The 17,879-nt window shown below is 38.4% G+C and overlaps 2 protein-coding genes and 1 long non-coding RNA gene across 3 annotated transcripts; 1 reads left to right on the top strand and 2 right to left on the bottom strand.

The window, feature by feature from the left end:
- The first annotated feature begins 652 nt into the window (after window positions 1-652).
- LOC133862439 (early nodulin-like protein 7) lies at window positions 653-2,136 on the top strand. Its single transcript, XM_062298255.1, has 2 exons — window positions 653-971; window positions 1,627-2,136. The coding sequence occupies exons 1-2, from the start codon at window positions 767-769 to the stop codon at window positions 2,004-2,006; spliced, it is 585 nt and encodes a 194-aa protein (XP_062154239.1). The 5' UTR covers window positions 653-766; the 3' UTR covers window positions 2,007-2,136.
- Window positions 2,137-2,318: 182 nt separating this feature from the next.
- On the bottom strand, window positions 2,319-6,469 carry LOC133864202 (ankyrin repeat-containing protein ITN1). The gene is made up of 4 exons (XM_062300472.1): window positions 6,455-6,469; window positions 5,756-6,367; window positions 4,076-4,491; window positions 2,319-3,376 (listed from the first exon to the last, which is right to left on the bottom strand). Coding segments are annotated over exons 1-4 (1,917 nt in total). The 5' UTR covers window positions 6,456-6,469; the 3' UTR covers window positions 2,319-2,488.
- A 7,586-nt stretch (window positions 6,470-14,055) lies between these two features.
- On the bottom strand, window positions 14,056-16,464 carry LOC133862212 (uncharacterized). The gene is made up of 4 exons (XR_009899181.1): window positions 16,290-16,464; window positions 16,149-16,213; window positions 15,576-15,632; window positions 14,056-14,378 (listed from the first exon to the last, which is right to left on the bottom strand). It is a non-coding gene; the product is annotated as an uncharacterized LOC133862212 (long non-coding RNA).
- Window positions 16,465-17,879: the final 1,415 nt, after the last annotated feature.

The raw sequence follows: 17,879 nt of genomic DNA, 5'->3' as shown, positions 1-17,879 counted from the left end.
TTGTTCTCATAAAGTCTCTTCCAACGATGAGTAAGCTATGAGAATTCGTAACCGAGCGAGGACTTCACCTCTTAACCGGAAAAGAAGCTTGATCGAGCTTCTTCCGGCCTATTTTGCTTAATTTAGAAAATTAACGGTAAGACATTAAAGAATCTCATAAGTCTCTTGTCAAATACAAAATTTGACAATAAATTTCTACAACGCACCCTTAGATTCATCTTTGCTTATCATTTCTTTCATCTTTATTATTAGTTATCTTAATCGGTATCTATTGCAACTTAGTAGTCCATATCAGTACGTAGAAGTCTATACAAATAAGGAGTTCACTTAAGTGAGTGAACTCCTTATTTGTATAGACTTCTATAATTTTTTTTTTTTTAAAAAAAAAAAAAAAAAAAAAAAAAAAAAATCAGTCACGGACTTTTCTAAAATTTTACCGAAAAACCAGGATAATTTGGTACTTGAAATGTTGAAAACCGTAAATGACCCTCTAAATCCAGATCAGCTCCACTCCTTTTGAAAAGGTTATCGAATCCAAGTCTCCCGGGACTTTTGGAATCTGGCTAACAGGAGCATAACCGCCACGTCCCACCACGTTTCTGAGATAACCGCCCACTATCTTCTCCACGCCAATTTGCCACTTATTCCTCTATACCAATCTATTATATATATATATATATATATGGCTAACTCTTTTCATTAACCAATATTGCATTGCCAAACTTTTTCAGTACAATTTGCTTAACCCTACTAGTCTTGAGCAAGAATGAAGAACACGAGCATGGCATCTCTCTTGGGCATCTTCTCCGCTTCTGCGGTGGTCATCTTGGTCGCCATGAGCGTGGCGGTCATGGCTGTGAAAGAATTCAAAGTGGGCAATGACTTGGGTTGGATGGAACCTGATGCCAACAACACTGCAATCTATAGTCAGTGGGCTGAAAGCCACAGATTTCATGTTGGAGATTCTCTCTGTGAGTTTGCTACATTAATGAGTTCCTTTCTTTTGGCATTTATCTTTAAAAGTGACTCGTATCTTGTTTAGAAATTAATAAAAAGAATCAAATGGTGACGGATTCATCCAAAAAATCAGTATCTACAAAAAATCTTATCGATTCATCCAAGAAAAAAAAATCTTATCAAACATACCTACACTATACATATCTTGTTTTGGCCGGGTTTACGTTTATCTTTATCTTCTTGATATATGTTGATCTGCATGAGAGGTAGTTTGTTCTGGCTTCTGATGATGACTCTGTTATGATATGTGCTATTATTTGCCATCCTTTTGCTTGGATTTAGATATCATGGTGGGTGGTCATCAAAAAACAAAAAATTTATTCATTTCTTTTGGTTTATGCAAATCTTTCCCGATATATTTATATTACATATGGTTACTAAAATTAACTTTGTAGTGAGAAAATTTGGTTGCTTAAGGTTGCATTTGATTGGTCTGCTTGTTGCAGTTAATTTGTAACCTTTCTTTCAACTGAAAAAATGTGGAGTGTAATTGCTTTTGTATATCATAATTGATGGAGTTTTTGGCAATATTGAAACACAATTTCACAACCAAATATGATATGATATGATATGATATGCATCTTAAAACACTCTGTGTTCTTGGTACAGCTTTTGAGTACATGAATGATTCGGTTCTTGTGGTGGACAAATATGACTACTACCACTGCAACACAAGCGAGCCTATCACTGCCTTCAACGATGGGAAGAATACTGTAGTCAAGCTTGATAGGCCTGGGCCTTTCTACTTCATCAGTGGGGCTCCTGACCACTGCAAGAACGGCCAGCGGTTACTTGTTGATGTCATGTCTCCCCACGGACCGCACCCGATTGCTCCGTCTCCTCCGTCCACTGCCTTTCCCCCTGAGCCAGACAAGGGGCCCTCTCCTTCGCTACCACCAAGCTCAGGAGTTGTAGTTTCAGCCACGCTTAGTTCAGTCTTTATGGTTCTTATTGCCGGATTTGTGCCTCTTCTATGCTCTGCAATGTAGCTTCTTTTTATGCTATTTTTGAATGCTTTCGTTGGCTTTCTTAGCTTAGTTGGTTTTATTCACCATATATTGAACAATATTGCTGGTTTTATTATGTTTGACACTCTTGTTTAAATGTTCTTCTGTTTTCTTTGAGCTAGATCTGTTCAGTCAGTACTCTAGCACCAAAATTGATATTAGCAATGATACAATTGAAGGAAAAAACCATTGTTTCTTACTCCTGTACAACTGCTATACAACTGGATGACTCGTACTTGTATTAATAAAATAGCCGTGATAAACATTTGTAACCAATGTGTATGATCTTGAAAATGATAAGATTCAATCATGATTATGATTAAACTATTATGAATACATACAGCACTGCTCCTAAGATGATTAAGGGAGTCAGTAATTCAATCAAAGAACTTTGAGTTCTATCACATAGACAGTCAAAAATAAACTACTGTCGAATGTTTCTAAATTTGGGTGGGTGAAAATTCTCAGTAGGAGTGATATCCTTGACGTTGGGAACTCTCAAAATCTGAATTAAAAGAATATAAGCTTTTAATTCTGATCCCCCCCATTCTCTTTCTCTGTTTTTTCAATTTCTTCTTTCGACACCAATGCTCGACCAGCATTATAGTTAAACCGAAAAAAACTGTCCCCAGAGTTCCTCCACCAATCGACAGTGATACCACTAACACCCATTCTGTTCCCGCACCATGCGGAATGACGACCCATGTCGCTGCCACGTAAGCTGTTCCCATGAATGACACGGATACCCACAGGACCTTGTGAGCAACTGTGAGTATCATCATCTGAGGTTTCCTTTGGAAAGGGATGATGCTGACTAGAACGAGGACGATGGATAGAGAGGAGAACAATGCGATGTTATTGCTTAGCGCGAATACCTTGAACGCTATCGTTCTGCATACGATGGACTTCCCCTTCAGCAGTCCATCCTGATAGACGCCGCCAGGGGGGGTTACGCCGGCTGCAAATGTAACCGTGGCAATCAGAATGGCGACCAGTATAATTGTGTTCCTGGCATTCTGAACCGCCTCATTGTATGTCTCATCTTGCTTCTTTTGACGACTTCTATAAATTTCTGCTACTTCTTCCTGTCGTCTTTCGCTGAGATGTTTCGGTTCTCCCAAATTGGTCAGGGTACTGGCTGTAAGGGTGCTCTGAGTCTGCTTTGACGAGCACTCTGGTTCAGATGTGTTGTTATTCTCCTGAATTTCACACATCTTTTCTACTTTATGCTGGAATATTCTTTTCATATGGGCATTTCCACTGGCCCGGTCCAGGATGTCAAGGGCTGTCAGTCCTTTATGGTTCTGGATGCTAATATCAATTGTTGTTTTGTCGAACAAGTACTCCACAATCTGTAACAAATTAGGAAACAAACACATCAACATCAGCATCAGCATCGACGATCGACTTTAACCTTCATAAGACACAATCTTAACAATGTGTATATAAGCTTTTGGACACCTGCCCATATAAGTTTGTTTTTAAAGATAAATTATACCTAAGATTTGTATTATCTGGTATAAGAACCAACTACCCGTCGAGTTGGGATCGGATGGATTGCAGCTCTGTGGTCGAGTCACTTATAGGTTGGATTAAAATGTCTTGGTACTATGTATGAGTATAGTATTATGTCATTGAATACTAATATGTGAGTGGAGCCGTCAAAAGATAAATGGCTATCATCAGATCAATGTCGATAAAGTGGGCCGTCATGATTGTCGGATGCGGAGTGTAGTGGTATGTTACTATCCTAAGTATTCTACATAGCTTAAATACAATCTTAACCATGTATATATAAGTTCTTGGACCCTTTCTCATTGCAATCCGGTTTTCAAGAATGAATTCTATTTGAGGTTTGTATCAGACACCACACAACATAGACATGGGTATGATATATATCTCAGACACCACACAACGGCATAAAAGGTTTATCTGCACAACTTTAGGGCTTCATATGTGTCAAACGCATGCTCAACACAGAGCTGACTCCACCGTTGGCGATTCAAATAACACAAACAAGAATTATGGCAGGTAGCGTTTTCATTTCTCACCTGATGGTGTCCTCCAGAGACTGCAATATGCAAGATGGTGTTACCATATTGATCTGGACAGTGGAAGATACTGGTATCATTGAAAACATGCACCAAGTGAAAGAAAGCATCGCAGTGGTTGTATCGCACAATGAGATGAAAAACTGTCTCTCCCTTTTTTGTATGATGCTGAAAAGATGTTGGAGCCATCGACATGAATTCTTTTAGTATTGCAGTGTTGCCCTTCATCGCTGCCAAGTGCAAGGGTGTGTAACCATCATTATTAAATTGCAGAGCAAGGTCTGCGTCAAGCTTTAGGAGCATTCTTGTTATCTCCAAGTTCCCTCTATGACAAGAGCAGTGCAATGGCGAAAATCCATTTGTGTCAATCTTTTGAGCAAAGTTTGGGCACACATCTAAAATCTGCCGAACAATACCTGCATTTATATTACCAACTCTAAATTTTCACTAGATATGCAGAATTTAGATGAGAATTGAAATTTTTGCTGCAACTCATCAACATATTTAATTTGTTCAGATTTCATCATTAGGTGGACTTGGGAATGGATGATGGAGAATTAATTCTCATGTTAGATTGATTAGTGATGTTTTCATTAGGGAAAAGTTGGTTAATAGAGTAAGAATTCCTTAGTGTGCCCATATGGTACATGTATTTAGTACGGTTAAGTACTAAACACAAATTAATTAAGGGTACGTGTTTGAAAATTTATTCCAAATAAAGAGTTATTTGTGGAATCCTAATTGGAATAGAATTATTCCAATTTCCTTTATGGGATGAATAATTAAGGTAGTATTTAATTGAGGGCTCATAGCCTACTCTCTAAATAAATTAAAGAGCCCGTATATTCCACCAATATTATGGGCATAAAGCATGATAGACATAGAATAGAAGAAACCTCTTTCTCTGAAATTTTTTTCTTCAGGAATTTTGTTGCTGGGATTTAATTTTCTGCTTCAAATCCAAAGCAAGCTTGCACGAATATGACTTGAGCTATGTCGATCTAGACTATTTTTCACTGCATATTCTTATATAATTTATATTCTAACACGTGGTATCAAAGCCGCTTTCATGTTTGACTTTCTCTTGCGATCTCAAAACTGTTTACTTTGTGAAGGGTGTGCTTTAAGAGAGAATTGACTTGGGAAACGTAGAATTTGATGTTCTCACTTAGCATCACCCCCTTCGGAGTCATGCATAACAATCCTTAAATACCCCTAAGGTAAAATCCCATCATTTCAATCTAATCATAACACTAGCAAGTGTAATTTTGCTGGAGGTGTCTGGAGGAGTTAGTAAGCTCATTCGGACTTGACTAGGGTTTCAAATTTTTAACCCTCGAGACATCTAGACATCAGCGGCGGCCATTGCAAACAAACTATTATGTGCAGAAGTATTTTCGATCGTGGCAGCTTAATTTTCCTTTATTAAATTATTTTTTGAGGATATTTCTGTCTTTAAACGAAATTTAACGTCTAAAAATAAAATATTCCATTTGATTTAACGATATTCCCTAACGGCAGGAGGTTTTGGAAAGTAAATGGTAGTTCAATGCGATCGGGTGGTAAGAGTATCAGTTCGTGGGAGCATATTGACATAGGCCGGTAGTTCATAAGAAAAAATAAATAATTACCCCTGTAATTTATGTTTTAACAAATAGAACTCTAGATCGAACTACCTACCTGTATGTCCTCTTGACACAGCAACATGAAGGCAATTTTGACCAAAATCATCTTCTACGAGCCCCCGCATCCATGGCCTACTCAAAAGGAACTCGACCAGCTTGAGATGCCCATGACTGCAAGCCATGAACAACGCGCTCTGTCTATCGGAGTTAAGCTTACAAGCTGCCCACGGATTGGTGTCCAGCAGCAGCATTACCACCTTGAAATTCCCTTGACGACAAGCTTCATGCAATGGAGTCTCCAGCTTGCTATTCTCGGCTGCCACCATGTCAGGGCGCAACTTAACAATATCCGTGACCAAGTCAATATGCCCAAATCTTGAAGCCAGGTGCAACACCGTGTGAGAGGTATTGGCTGCTCTCTGTTGGAGAATTTCTCCATTCTCTCGGACGAAACTCATAAAAGCTCGCCTGTCATTTTTTGCTATCGCCTCTAAAACCCTTTGATCCATTTTCTCAACCTTCAAGAATCCACGAAGAGAAAGATAAACGGTGTTGCCACTGCTTATGAAAATGGCAGTTCCTTTAAGAACATGGTTGAGGAAAGTGCTTTGCATTGTGGAATCGTTGACTGTAAAATTCCGATCGAGCATCTTCGAGGAAAAGAGCACTGCTATAGTGCAACGACATTTCAAGGAAAAAAACAAAAATTTAATGACAGAAAAATACAAGGCGAAAAGTCAAGCACGTACCATACTTGTTATATTTTTGGTTTAGATAGGTCTTTCACTTTCTTCGTCCTTTCGCTGAACCTTGCGACTGTATTTACAATAATAATGGAAGCAGATCGAAATTAAATTCCATCAACTCCAATTATCCTTATCCTTATCGGGGCCCAAGTGGCGCTTAATGATTTTGATACTTTTTTCGTTCATTTTCTCTCCGAGATCAAATATGAATTATCCTTATCGGGGCCCTAAAAAAAAAAAAAAAAATAGCCTTATTCAGTTCCGACCCCATGCTCTGGATGCATTTTCCGTTGCAAAAGATCAATGACTTATCGGCGACGGCCCCTGGGCCCTGGCTGTCCATGATATGATGATAATGTAATGACATGTCGGTTTACGACGATCGACCTCAAACGTTAATAGCGGCGACAAAAGTTATCGCTCGTATATATTGTTTGGGATTTGGTTTCAAAATCACGAAAGGTCAAAAACGCGTTAGCATTTCAAAAACCAGCCACAACTGGGGTCCCAAAACCAAACCATACGATCGAATTTATTACGAAACATCCATCACTTTGGCATGAAAATGTTACGTGCGCCTACGGTGAAGAAGACGTTTCAGGATGTTGGATGGGAAGACAACACAAGGCTCAAATATTCCACAACACAAGTACGTACTTACCAAACAGGTTGGATGTTGTATGGGAAGCTACCAGGGCTCAAGGACTTATGAATGAAGGCCACGTCTTTGCTTACCTTGCAGAAGACATTTCAGAGAAGTTTCAAACTTTCAATTACGCAGGAAAGGCGCACCAGCTGTGAAGGGTTATTTGTATTGCCTTCATTTCCCTAAAACGGTGGGAGTCCATTGTATCCTAATTCCCAGATTGTTCTGGAAAGTGGTAGTGGGCTGGACAGCCAGTCGTTGTAATGGGTCAGTAAATAGGGGTTGTGGGTTGAACTTCCAGTAGATTAAGGGGTAATGGCAATTCCGTACCTAATAAGTCAGCAATTGTAAATTTGCATGTTCTTTCCTGTATTTAAAGTCAGCAGTTGGTTAATAGAATTATTATTGAAGTATTATCATCAAAGCCGTGAGCTTGTGGAGGGGTAGCCCCTAGAAGTGCTACAGTATTCTTGTATCAGTTACAAAAAATATCCAGGCTCATAACAGAAATCACCCTGAGTATTCTGCCGACAATAATGCTGCATGTTAAATCCATGCAAACCTTTATGAGAAAAGGGGAAGAAATGGTTTGCTTCTTCTCTGGGACAGGATGCTTTCCATTTCGTAGTCAATTTTTTTTCATTTATCCGTGTACAAAATATTATCTTTTCAAAGAAATTTAAATGATAGGATAACGAATTTTATTTTAATTAAAATAGAGAGGATATATTCTAATGAAAGAAGAGTAAGAGGGGTCAGGATCTTCTTCATTTCGCTTGCAATGGAGATAAAACATTTTATAGTTTAGATTAAATTTTACATATTTATGATGCATATATTGCCACATTATAAATATGTTACGTCAATTTTTTTGTTAAATAATGTAGTACACTAGTACTATATATACTGTTGGGAATAAATCTCACTCAAAATCTAAATCAGAACTCTATTCCAAGTTAAATTGGGGGGAGGAATCATAATTCGGGTCCAATTAAAACTCATTAAAAAAATCTTATTAACAGTCCCGTCAGTCCGGCCTACTTCCAATTGGTTTAGGACTCCAGGTCCAAATCAAACTCCTAACAACTTATAGGTCAAGTTGGAGTAGATCGAAGAACTAATAAAGAAGACACTATTTGAAATTAGAGAGGCTGAAGTGGCTAGCTAGCCTTTCAAATTTAGTTGACTTATGGCTAATGCTATATGAGTAGTGATACATTGCCACCCCAAGCTAGACACAACTTCTGACCACATTTGTTCATATGGCAACCTTTATTTTTACTTTTTTTTTTTTTTTTTTTTAGAAAAGAAATCCTAAAGCTAGCTAGAGAACCACCTTGCCACATAGGCAAGGTGGTCAAGAGTTGTGTCTTGGAGTAGCAAAAGATCATATCTTATACTGTATACTACAAGCTCAATTTATAGTCTATATTAAATTTTATTGTAAATGTATCATAAATTCTTGAGTAAATGCGCGATTTGATATCACTCCCTCACTTTTTAATTTTCAATTTTTGATGCATGAGTTTTTCACGGATTTGAAATAGGTATCTCCATGAGTTTTTAGTCAAGTTTTATGTAAAACGTTAGTGCTACGTAAGCTTTTTTGCTAAATCACTTTAAAATAATAATTTTTTTCTCTTTATTAATAAAAAAAAATCTAAAAAAGTCACCAACTACTGGCAACCCCAGTGGAAAGGCGTATGTTCTTAAAGGAAGTTTAACCTTTTAGAAAATATATTCTCCATATATTAGGAGATTTGATTTCAGAGATTTATTGTAATTATTTGATGGTAATCAAATCAATCAAATCACATTGATTGATTACCATACTTATATACCCAAACTCTTCTATAAATAGGAGTCTAATGTATTGAGAAAATATGAAGGAATAAAAGCATAATGTAGCCCTTTGGGCTTTATCCTATGGATGTAAGTCATAGACCGAACCACGTAAAATCTTTTATCTCCTCTCCATTTTTATTATTTTTACTATTATCTTTATTTTCCTATGTGATTTTCTTTTCTTTCATGGTATCAGAGCAATAGGCGTGTTCAATCCAATGGTCTTATTTTTCGTTTTCTTTTTATCTTGGTGTTTTCTTTTATCTCTATGTTTTTGATCCAAAATTATCCTCCGTAATTTTCTTTTGTTTGTTCTATTTTTCCTTGCATTTTCATGCTTCTGTCATCTCTCTCTTATACCCTTCATTTTTTTTTTTTCACCATCACTGTTTTCTTTATTTCCTTATGCTTCTCTTCTTTTTTTCTTTTTTTCTTTTTTTTTTTTTCTCATGGTTTTGTCTATGATTTTCCTCATTATATCATACGGCAAGGCAAAATGCTTTCTATTTCTTTATATTTTCTTTCATGGTTTTGTGTATGATTTTACCCATTATATTATACTACAAGGCAATATGAAAGAGTATGTTCTCTTTTTCTCTTTTGAGAATCTTTGACAATACTGTAAGATTCTTTTGTTGTGAATAAACATTTAGAATTTGCAATTGCAGATTGTTCACTTTCTCTTATTCTTAGTTTTGTTTCCTTGAATTTCCTCATGCTTGTGAAATACTTCCACCTTTTATTCCCAGTTACGATAAAAAAAGAAAAAAAGAAAAAAAAGAAGGGGGACCACAGTTTTCTAGTTTGCTGTGGCCTTCAACTTCATCTTCTCCAGTGCCTTCTACCAACCGCTCAGGAAACTCACTCTGCCAACCACCTCCAGAAAGTACCGCTATCCCCATGGCCGCTAGCTGTTCACAAATCTGCCATCTCATATCCAATGACCTTCTCCGGCAAATCCAGCCTTGCACCCTACACCACAATCTCTGCCACATTTAGCCTCACCAACTACAGGTTCAGCACCGTTGGCTCTGTTCCCAGCACTTTCCAGCTTCCTCCCATGGTTGTTTTTAGGTTTTTCTTTAATCCAGCAACTCCTTGTTTTTTGTCGATTTTGTCATTGCACAAGAAGAAGAAGATTTTTCTTTGTCTTTGGGATAGATCTGGCCTAGTCGTATTTGTTTCTATTCTTGGATATGGGTTATACCCGACCCAACATGTAACGACACATCCCCAATAACACAATGTTGTTCACTTTTGGCTCCTCTAAACTAGACTTCCCAGGAGGTCACCCAATTTTTGGCGTCCTAGCGACTGCTCGCTGGCAACCTTCATGGGCTTATGCACCCTCCCCCCATCTCAGGCTGGGCAATGGCTGTGATACCATTTGTAACGACTCATCTCAAATGACACAATATTTTTTGCTTTTGGCTTCCCCGAACCAAACTTCCCAGGAGGTCACCCATCTTAATACTATTGTTGTAGAAGTACGCTTAATTACAGAGTTCTGATAGGTTCATGGTCATCACCGCTTTAAAACGTGTTGTTTCAAGAAGGGTGCGAATATACGTATAAGCACATCATAATTCCCAGGCGATATGGGACGTCACACAGCAGCAACAAAAAAAAAAAAAAAAAAAAAAAGGAAGAAGAATATTTTATTTGTCTTGGGTTATACTCGAACTAGCAGCGGAAAAGGGAAAAAAAAAAAAAAAAAAAAAAAAAAAAGAAAAAAAAGAAGAAGAAGAAGAAGAAGAAGAAGAAAGAAAGAAGATTTTTATTTGTTTTGGGTTATACCCGCCCAGAAGAAGAAGAAGAAAAAAACAAAAATTAAAAGAGGCCAAGTTGCCCACCTTTTGGCATTTTAGGTATTACCTAATTCTCATGCCTTTTTCAGCCCACAGTTGACTATTTTTTCTTAGCCCATAGATGGCCAATTATGTGTTTGGCCTTTGAGGTATTACCTAAAATCTCGTTACCCAGGCCCATTTAGCCCAAAGTTGGCTCTCTTTTATTTGGCCCATCGTTAGCCATATTGTTGAAGATTCTTGGCCTATTATTGTTAAAGGCCTAATTCTAGTCATTGTTGCTGTCATCTCCAACAAGTTTTCATTCTTCACCATTGCTAGCCATCTTCAGAGAAAAAAGAATTCAAACTCAAGATTTCAGATTCTTTCACCTTGAGTTTGCGGGGGAATGTTAGAGAATGTATTCTCCATATATTAAGAGATTTGATTTCTAAACTTTCTTCTCTCTCGTTTTTCCTCTCGGGAAGACTAGGGTTGAAGCTTTTTCATCTAGCCCCCACTGGGTCTAGAGTATCAATAGTTATTTGTGTTCTTTCTTTTTCCATTTGTTGGGGTTTTTTGTGGCGTTTTCCAAGTTTCTGTTGTGGTTATTCTGCGTTTGTATTCTCTGAGTGCCCTTCTCACTTTTGTCTGCCATGGATGTCCTTTCATCCATGTGGGACAATTTTACTCTCTCTGAGAGATAAGATTCGGAAGTGCAGATTGGAGAGGATCATGCTGCTCCTCTAACTACCAGGGGTCAATCCTGTCTGGTGGGAAAGCTGCTGGTGGATAGGGTTGTTCCAAAAAATTTCATCCAGGTGCATATGCTACATGCATGGAAGACTCTGGGTTCGGTATCATTCAAGGTTCTTGGCGATAATCTTTTTTTGATAGAATTTGAGCATGCATGGGAAAAAACCAACATGTTAGAGGGGAGACCATGGTTGTTTGATGGAAACCTAGTTGCCATTGTGGATTTTGATGGCTTTACACCCCCTACCTAGTTGGTCTTTGAGAAAGCAGCCTTTTGGGTGAGGATGTATAACCTTCCCTTAGCTTGCATGGGGTTGGAGATTGGACATCAGATTGGGTCTACTGTGGGAGAGGTGGAAGATGTTGAAGTGAATGATAGGGATGCGGCGTGGGGAGAATACCTCAGGGTCCGTATTATTATTGATCTTTCCAAACCACTTGACAGGGGGAGGAAGATTAATATTAAGCATAAATCCACTTGGGTGGCTTTCAAATATGAAAAGTTGCCCAATTTCTACTATGCTTGGGGAGTGGTGCGCTATGGGAAGATGGGGTGTAAAGCTGAAGGTGATCAGGGTGATGGTGGTTTAGCGGGGGATTCCCCTTTTGGCCATGGCTAAGGGTTGCCCTTGTTTTTAGAAAGTGGTGTGGTGGAATTGATTACAAGGGAAGAGGAAGGCTGGATGATGGTTTGAACGATAGGTGCGTACCCATGGCGGTAGCAGAAAATACTAGCGGTGGAAGAACTTCCGGTAGTACTAACCCTAACCTTATGGTGCATACGCAGCGGCAGTCGGGAACGGCAAACTCTGTTTCGGAGGATTCTGGAATGTTGAAGCGAGATTTTCGAGAGCGTGATTTTCAGCGGAAAAAAGTTTCAATAGTAACGGTGATCCGTTATATAGCGCCCAGAGCCTTAATGGTGAGATGCAGGGTGTTGGTTTTGAAAGGAAGGTGGCCGTTACGAATATGGAAGATGGAGAAGCCGAAAATATTTTCCTCCATAAGGAAGGAACCGTTTCTGGCGCTGAAAAGGAATCAAATTGGTTTCTTTTTATAAGTAACAGTCAGCTGGAGGAATACCAAGCGATTCAGAGGAGAAGTGTCCGGGTGATGGGCCCTCGCCACATTACGTGGGCAGCTGGGACTCAAAAACGGGCCAAATGAAATGGCAGCTCGTGGGTGATGGATTACATGAGGTCCAATTGGACTGGGACCCCACTGCCACATCTTATTTCCCCAAAGTCATATCTAAAAGCTCCCTTGAGGTGGACACGTGTAATACTAGGCCACCACATACCACTTTATCCCCATCAAGACTTTTTTCGGAGAAACCATCTAAAGCTCCTAGATTCTCAGGTCGTGTTTCTCATACTTATGGAACGGCCAGAAGGAAAGCTCCAGCGTGGAAAAAGAGAGCTAAGAAGATAAGGGTGCTCGACTCTCAGGCTGAGGAAGAGGCTGTGTACGGGGAAGTTCATGTTGGAAAACGTAAGTTGGCTGGAGGCAATGAATGTGGGTCATCAAAAAAGGAGAGAAAGAATGCGGTTGGCAGTAATCCCAGTAGGGGGATTCCGACGGAGGCTGTGGCACAGCCCCGCCAAGCACCATGATTGTTCTAAGCTGGAACTGCCGGGGGCTTGGGAACCCCCGGACAGTTCGATCCCTTTACCGATTGGTGAAGGAAAAGAAGCCTACTTTGGTCTTTCTTATGGAAACCAAAGTGTCACGAAGGAAGGTAAGTTTTCTGCCTTCTAAACTTGGATTGGAAAATATGTTTGTGGTGCGAGGGAAGAGTGGGGGTTTGATTCTCCTGTGGAAGTCGATGGCTCTGGTTGAAATACAAAATTTCAGTAACAATCATATCAATGCTGCGATAAAGAACTCCCTTGATGGGGTCCCCTGGAAATTGACGGGTTTTTATGGGCATCCTGAAGTCTTCATGAGGCGGCATTCGTGGGCTTTGCTTAGGCACTTGGCAACTATAAATCCAACTCCATGGCTCTGTCTCAGAGATTTCAACGAGATAGTCTCCCTGGGTGAAAAGTCGAGCAGCACGGCCCGCCCTCAAAGTCAATGGTATCCTTCCAAGATGCTTTAGATGATTGTTGTTTAATGGATTTAGGGTTTGCAGGCCCTAAATATACCTGGTGTAATGGCCAAATGGGTGGTGGAATCACTAGGGTGAGGCTAGACAGAGCTGTTGCCAACCAGGACTGGAGTCGATTCTTTGATGTGGTCAGTGTTGATGTTCCGTCCAGATGCGGGTCCGATCACAACCCCCTTCTTGTGTTTTTTTCTAAGCATCAAGTCATGGTATGGCGAAAGAGAAGACAATTCAGGTATGAGGCTAGCTGGGAGAAACACAAGGATTATGGAAAATTGGTAAAGCAAGTGTGGAGGGTTCGTGCATCTGCTGAAGAAGCATTGTGACGACCCGTTTTTTTTTTTTTTTTTTAAAAAACATACAAACGGATCTTCACAGTGGCACGACTACTTGTCGCTCAGCCAACATAACATACACGTTCCATAACATGTATCTGATATTCAGAGTTACATCTAACACAGCTAAATATAAATATCAATGTGCAGCGGAACACATATCATAAGCGGAAATACATCTAATACATCACAGTTAATATCAACAACAAGAGCCATTTACATGTCTATCTATTTAAGGCTTATAAAACATTTTACTATAATTACATATCAAATTACAGGCTCAACAAATACGTAAACCACGTAAGACACGAGCCATAAATAGAATACCCAAAATATGGACTACCCATGAGTCCATAACTTATGACTGTCGCGATGTGCTCCAATCATAACATCCCATACGCTAGGTGGACGAGTCAATATCTATATCTGTAGAACCTGCAACCAAAGCATCAATGTCTGTACGGTTGCGGGGGTTGCCGCATCCGTACAGGTGGAATTATGAGCCCACCGCCTTAGCATAAATAATTACACTAAGACCTCAGAGGTATACTATTCACTGAGTTTTCGCAAAGAACCAACTTTTCTTTTCTAGTCATGCGTACACTATAACAGCCACCAATTTTATAGACTTTTATTTGAAAACTCCCATAGCTGATATAGCAAACACCGACTAATAGAAAACATTTAACATACTAGGCTACTAAGATTATACGTATAAGATTCGTTATAGGAAACAATGGCATTTAAATCATGCAACCATCCGATAGGAATATACATAAGTTCTTTTCCATTAAGACTCTTATGCATACTAATACGTCTAGCAAAACTACTCATAGTATAAAAACATCACACTCATGAAAACAATGCCATACATGCTCATGTAAGTTTCGATTGTATTCCTATGGGGCGGTGGTCCCCCAATACTAGTTCATGCGTATATTCCTAAGGGCGTAAATCTCCCAATACTAGTTCATGTGTACGTTCGTATGGGGCGTAAATCCCCCTGGGGCGTCGATTCCCCCATAGTTCATGCGTGTGTTCGTATGGGGCATATGTCCCCCCCACTAGTTCATACGTAAGGGGCGTATATTCCCCCACTAGTTCATGCGTTTGGGGCGTAGAACCCCCTGGGGCGTATGTCCCCCCTTCTAGTTCATGCGTTTGGGGCGTATATCCCCCTGGAGCGTATGTCCCCCTTCTAGTTCATGCGTTTGGGGCGTATATCCCCCTGGGGCATATGTCCCCCTTCTAGTTCATGCCTATGGGGCATAGATCCCCCTAATAGTTTGTTTATGCGTTCATGTTTCATGCTCAATGCTCAATGCTCAATGCTCAATGCTCATGCTTAAATACTATACATTTAATTTCATAATCATGCTTTTAACACATGCTTTCTTTATAAAACAAAAGCAATTCTACATGTCATTTCTTAGACAATTTTCATAAATAAAATCTCCAACTTATACTCGCTCTAAATTCACACATCATATTCATTTTTCAAAACATCATCATATTCTCAATATACTTGAAAGTACTCAAATCATCCAAAACATATCATAATCAACATACAGTTGGTTCAGGTTTGTAAAACAATATACATTTTGCAATTCATCATATATGAAAATAATACTTCTCAGTGAGTAGAATACTCACCTTGGCTGCGCGGATATTAAGCACTAGGCCTTCTAAACACCACCTTGCAATGCGTCACTGTGAAAATACGCATTGCACATTATTCGACATTTCTAATATTAGACCGACATTTAACCCATAATATTTTAAGGGTCCCAATTACTCACCCATAAATCTAGACACTAACTAAACTCAATTAACACTAACCCAAAATATTTACTTGGGGTTAGACATTAAAATCACCATCTCAAATAATTTCCTATAACATCAAATATTAATCCCAAATTATAATCATTAATCTATAAATTATTTTCACTAACATTTTCTCAATATTATTAACTCTAATATTATTTCATAAATATTTTTACATCAATTACTAACATATTAACACGATTTAATCATCCAGATTTTTAATCACTTAAAAATCCCAAATTAGTTTAACCTATCAAATTAGGGTCTCTAAACTTTAAATCATAATTTATAAACACTACCTTAAACACAATATTATTAACCCAATAACTTTTACTAAGGGTTAATCACAATAAATAGCATTTTAACAAAATACCCGAAAACTAATGTCTATAGAAAACTTACCAAAAATTCGCTAAGCAAAGACCAAATGCTCGGGAAGGTCCTAGCAACTCCAAACTACCCAAAATCTAGAGAAAACGCCAAGTTAAACTCATCTCTATAGGATTTATAAAAATCTCCAAAAATGTCAGTTTAGCGATTTACCTCAAAACGATCGGTAGAAACGTAGATCGGACTTCGTAGATCACGTTACCGAAGTCGGATCGGAGATCGGACCGTTGGATCTTCGTAGATCAGGGATTTTCTATAAAAATTCATAAGAGAAAAATAAGGAGGAGAAGCACTGCCTCTCCGAAAAAAAATAGAAAAGGCCAAATGGCCTTTTCTTCGGAAAACAAGGCGCAGTAGCCTTGTTCATTTATTTATTTTTATTTTTTTTCTTTGTCTTTAGCAGGGAAGGGCCAAGTGGCCCTTCCTTTAAGTGAAGGTGGGGCGCAGGTGGCGCCCCACACTTCATTTATATATATATATATATATATATATATATATATATATATATATATATTTTAATTTTACTTTTAACTTTTCTTTTTCTTTTAATTTTATTTAATTTTATTTCTTTTTCTTATTTAATTTTATTAATTAATTTCTTTTATGTTTATTTTTCATTTCTAATTTATTTTAGATTATTTCAATTTTCTATTTTATTTGGACTTTAAAAATATTACTTTTTACATTTTTAATAATACTAAAATTATTTTAACTATTCATTTACTCAAATTTTATACTCTAAATATTAAATAATGTCCCGGACATTACAAGCATGGACAAAAGTGAGGAATAATCTGAAAGGCTGCCAAAGAGTGTTCCAGAAGTGGGTAAAAAAGGAAGGGGGCAACTTGGAGGAAAAAATAAAAAGAAAGGAGCAAGAATTGCAGACCCTTCAAATGAAGGAGAATGATATTGATCTTGAATAGGAGAATCAGATTAAAGAAGATATTCACTCTCTCCTTGAACAGGAAGAGGTAAAATGGAAGCAACGGGTGAAGGAAAATTGGTTGAAATTTGGTGATAAAAATACCAAAATTTTCATGCTAGTGCAAGCCAAAAGAATAGAAGTCACCATATTGAAAACATTCTAGATCAGGAGGGGAGGCTTTGTTCCACTCAAGAAGAGATTGAGAAGGCTTTTGTGAATTATTTCCAGGGTTTGTTCAGGGCAGGGGTCAATTTGGATGTGGAATACAGTACCAGGTTTGTTCAGAGAAAGGTCACTCCAGCCATGAATGATCGGCTACTGGCAAAATTTACTATGGAAGACATAAGCTCAGCACCGAATCAAATGGCAGCCCTAAAGGTTCCAGGTCCAGATGGGTTCACTGCCAGTTTTTATCAACAGAACTGGGCCACTATTCACATGGAGGTTTGCAATGCGCGCTATTCTGCATTTTTTTGCTACTGGTTTTATGGATCCTATGATTAATGTCACAAACATTGTTTTGATTCCAAAAAGTGATTCACCATGTAGTGTCACTGATATAAGACCAATTAGTTTATGTAATGTTATTTATAAACTGATCTCAAAAGTCTTGGCTAATTGGCTAAAGGTGGTGTTGCCAGGTATTATTTCTCCATCACAGAGTGCTTTTATTTCTGGACGCTTGATTACTGATAACATTATAGTGGCATATGAGACTATGCATACCATGCAGACCCGAATGTAGAGTAAGGTTGGATTTATGGGGATGAAACTTGATATGAGTAAAGCTTACGACAGGGTGGAATGGGTTTTCC

This window comes from Alnus glutinosa, chromosome 3 (assembly GCF_958979055.1).
Source record: "Alnus glutinosa chromosome 3, dhAlnGlut1.1, whole genome shotgun sequence".
Lineage (NCBI taxonomy): Eukaryota > Viridiplantae > Streptophyta > Magnoliopsida > Fagales > Betulaceae > Alnus > Alnus glutinosa.
Note: the sequence above shows the minus strand (reverse complement) of the source record. Positions and strands in the feature narration are given on the sequence as shown.

Excerpts from the sequence above, each read along its gene's own strand:
- LOC133864202 (XM_062300472.1), bottom strand. Across the intron at positions 4,492-5,755 it reads TGTGTCAAGAGGACATACAG|GTATTGTTCGGCAGATTTTA; the intron begins GTAGGTAGTTCG and ends ATATAAATGCAG. Across the intron at positions 3,377-4,075 it reads TCTCTGGAGGACACCATCAG|ATTGTGGAGTACTTGTTCGA; the intron begins GTGAGAAATGAA and ends AATTTGTTACAG.
- LOC133862439 (XM_062298255.1), top strand. The coding sequence starts at position 767 with ATGAAGAACACGAGCATGGCATCTCTCTTGGGCATCTTCTCCGCTTCT. Across the intron at positions 972-1,626 it reads TCATGTTGGAGATTCTCTCT|CTTTTGAGTACATGAATGAT; the intron begins GTGAGTTTGCTA and ends TTCTTGGTACAG.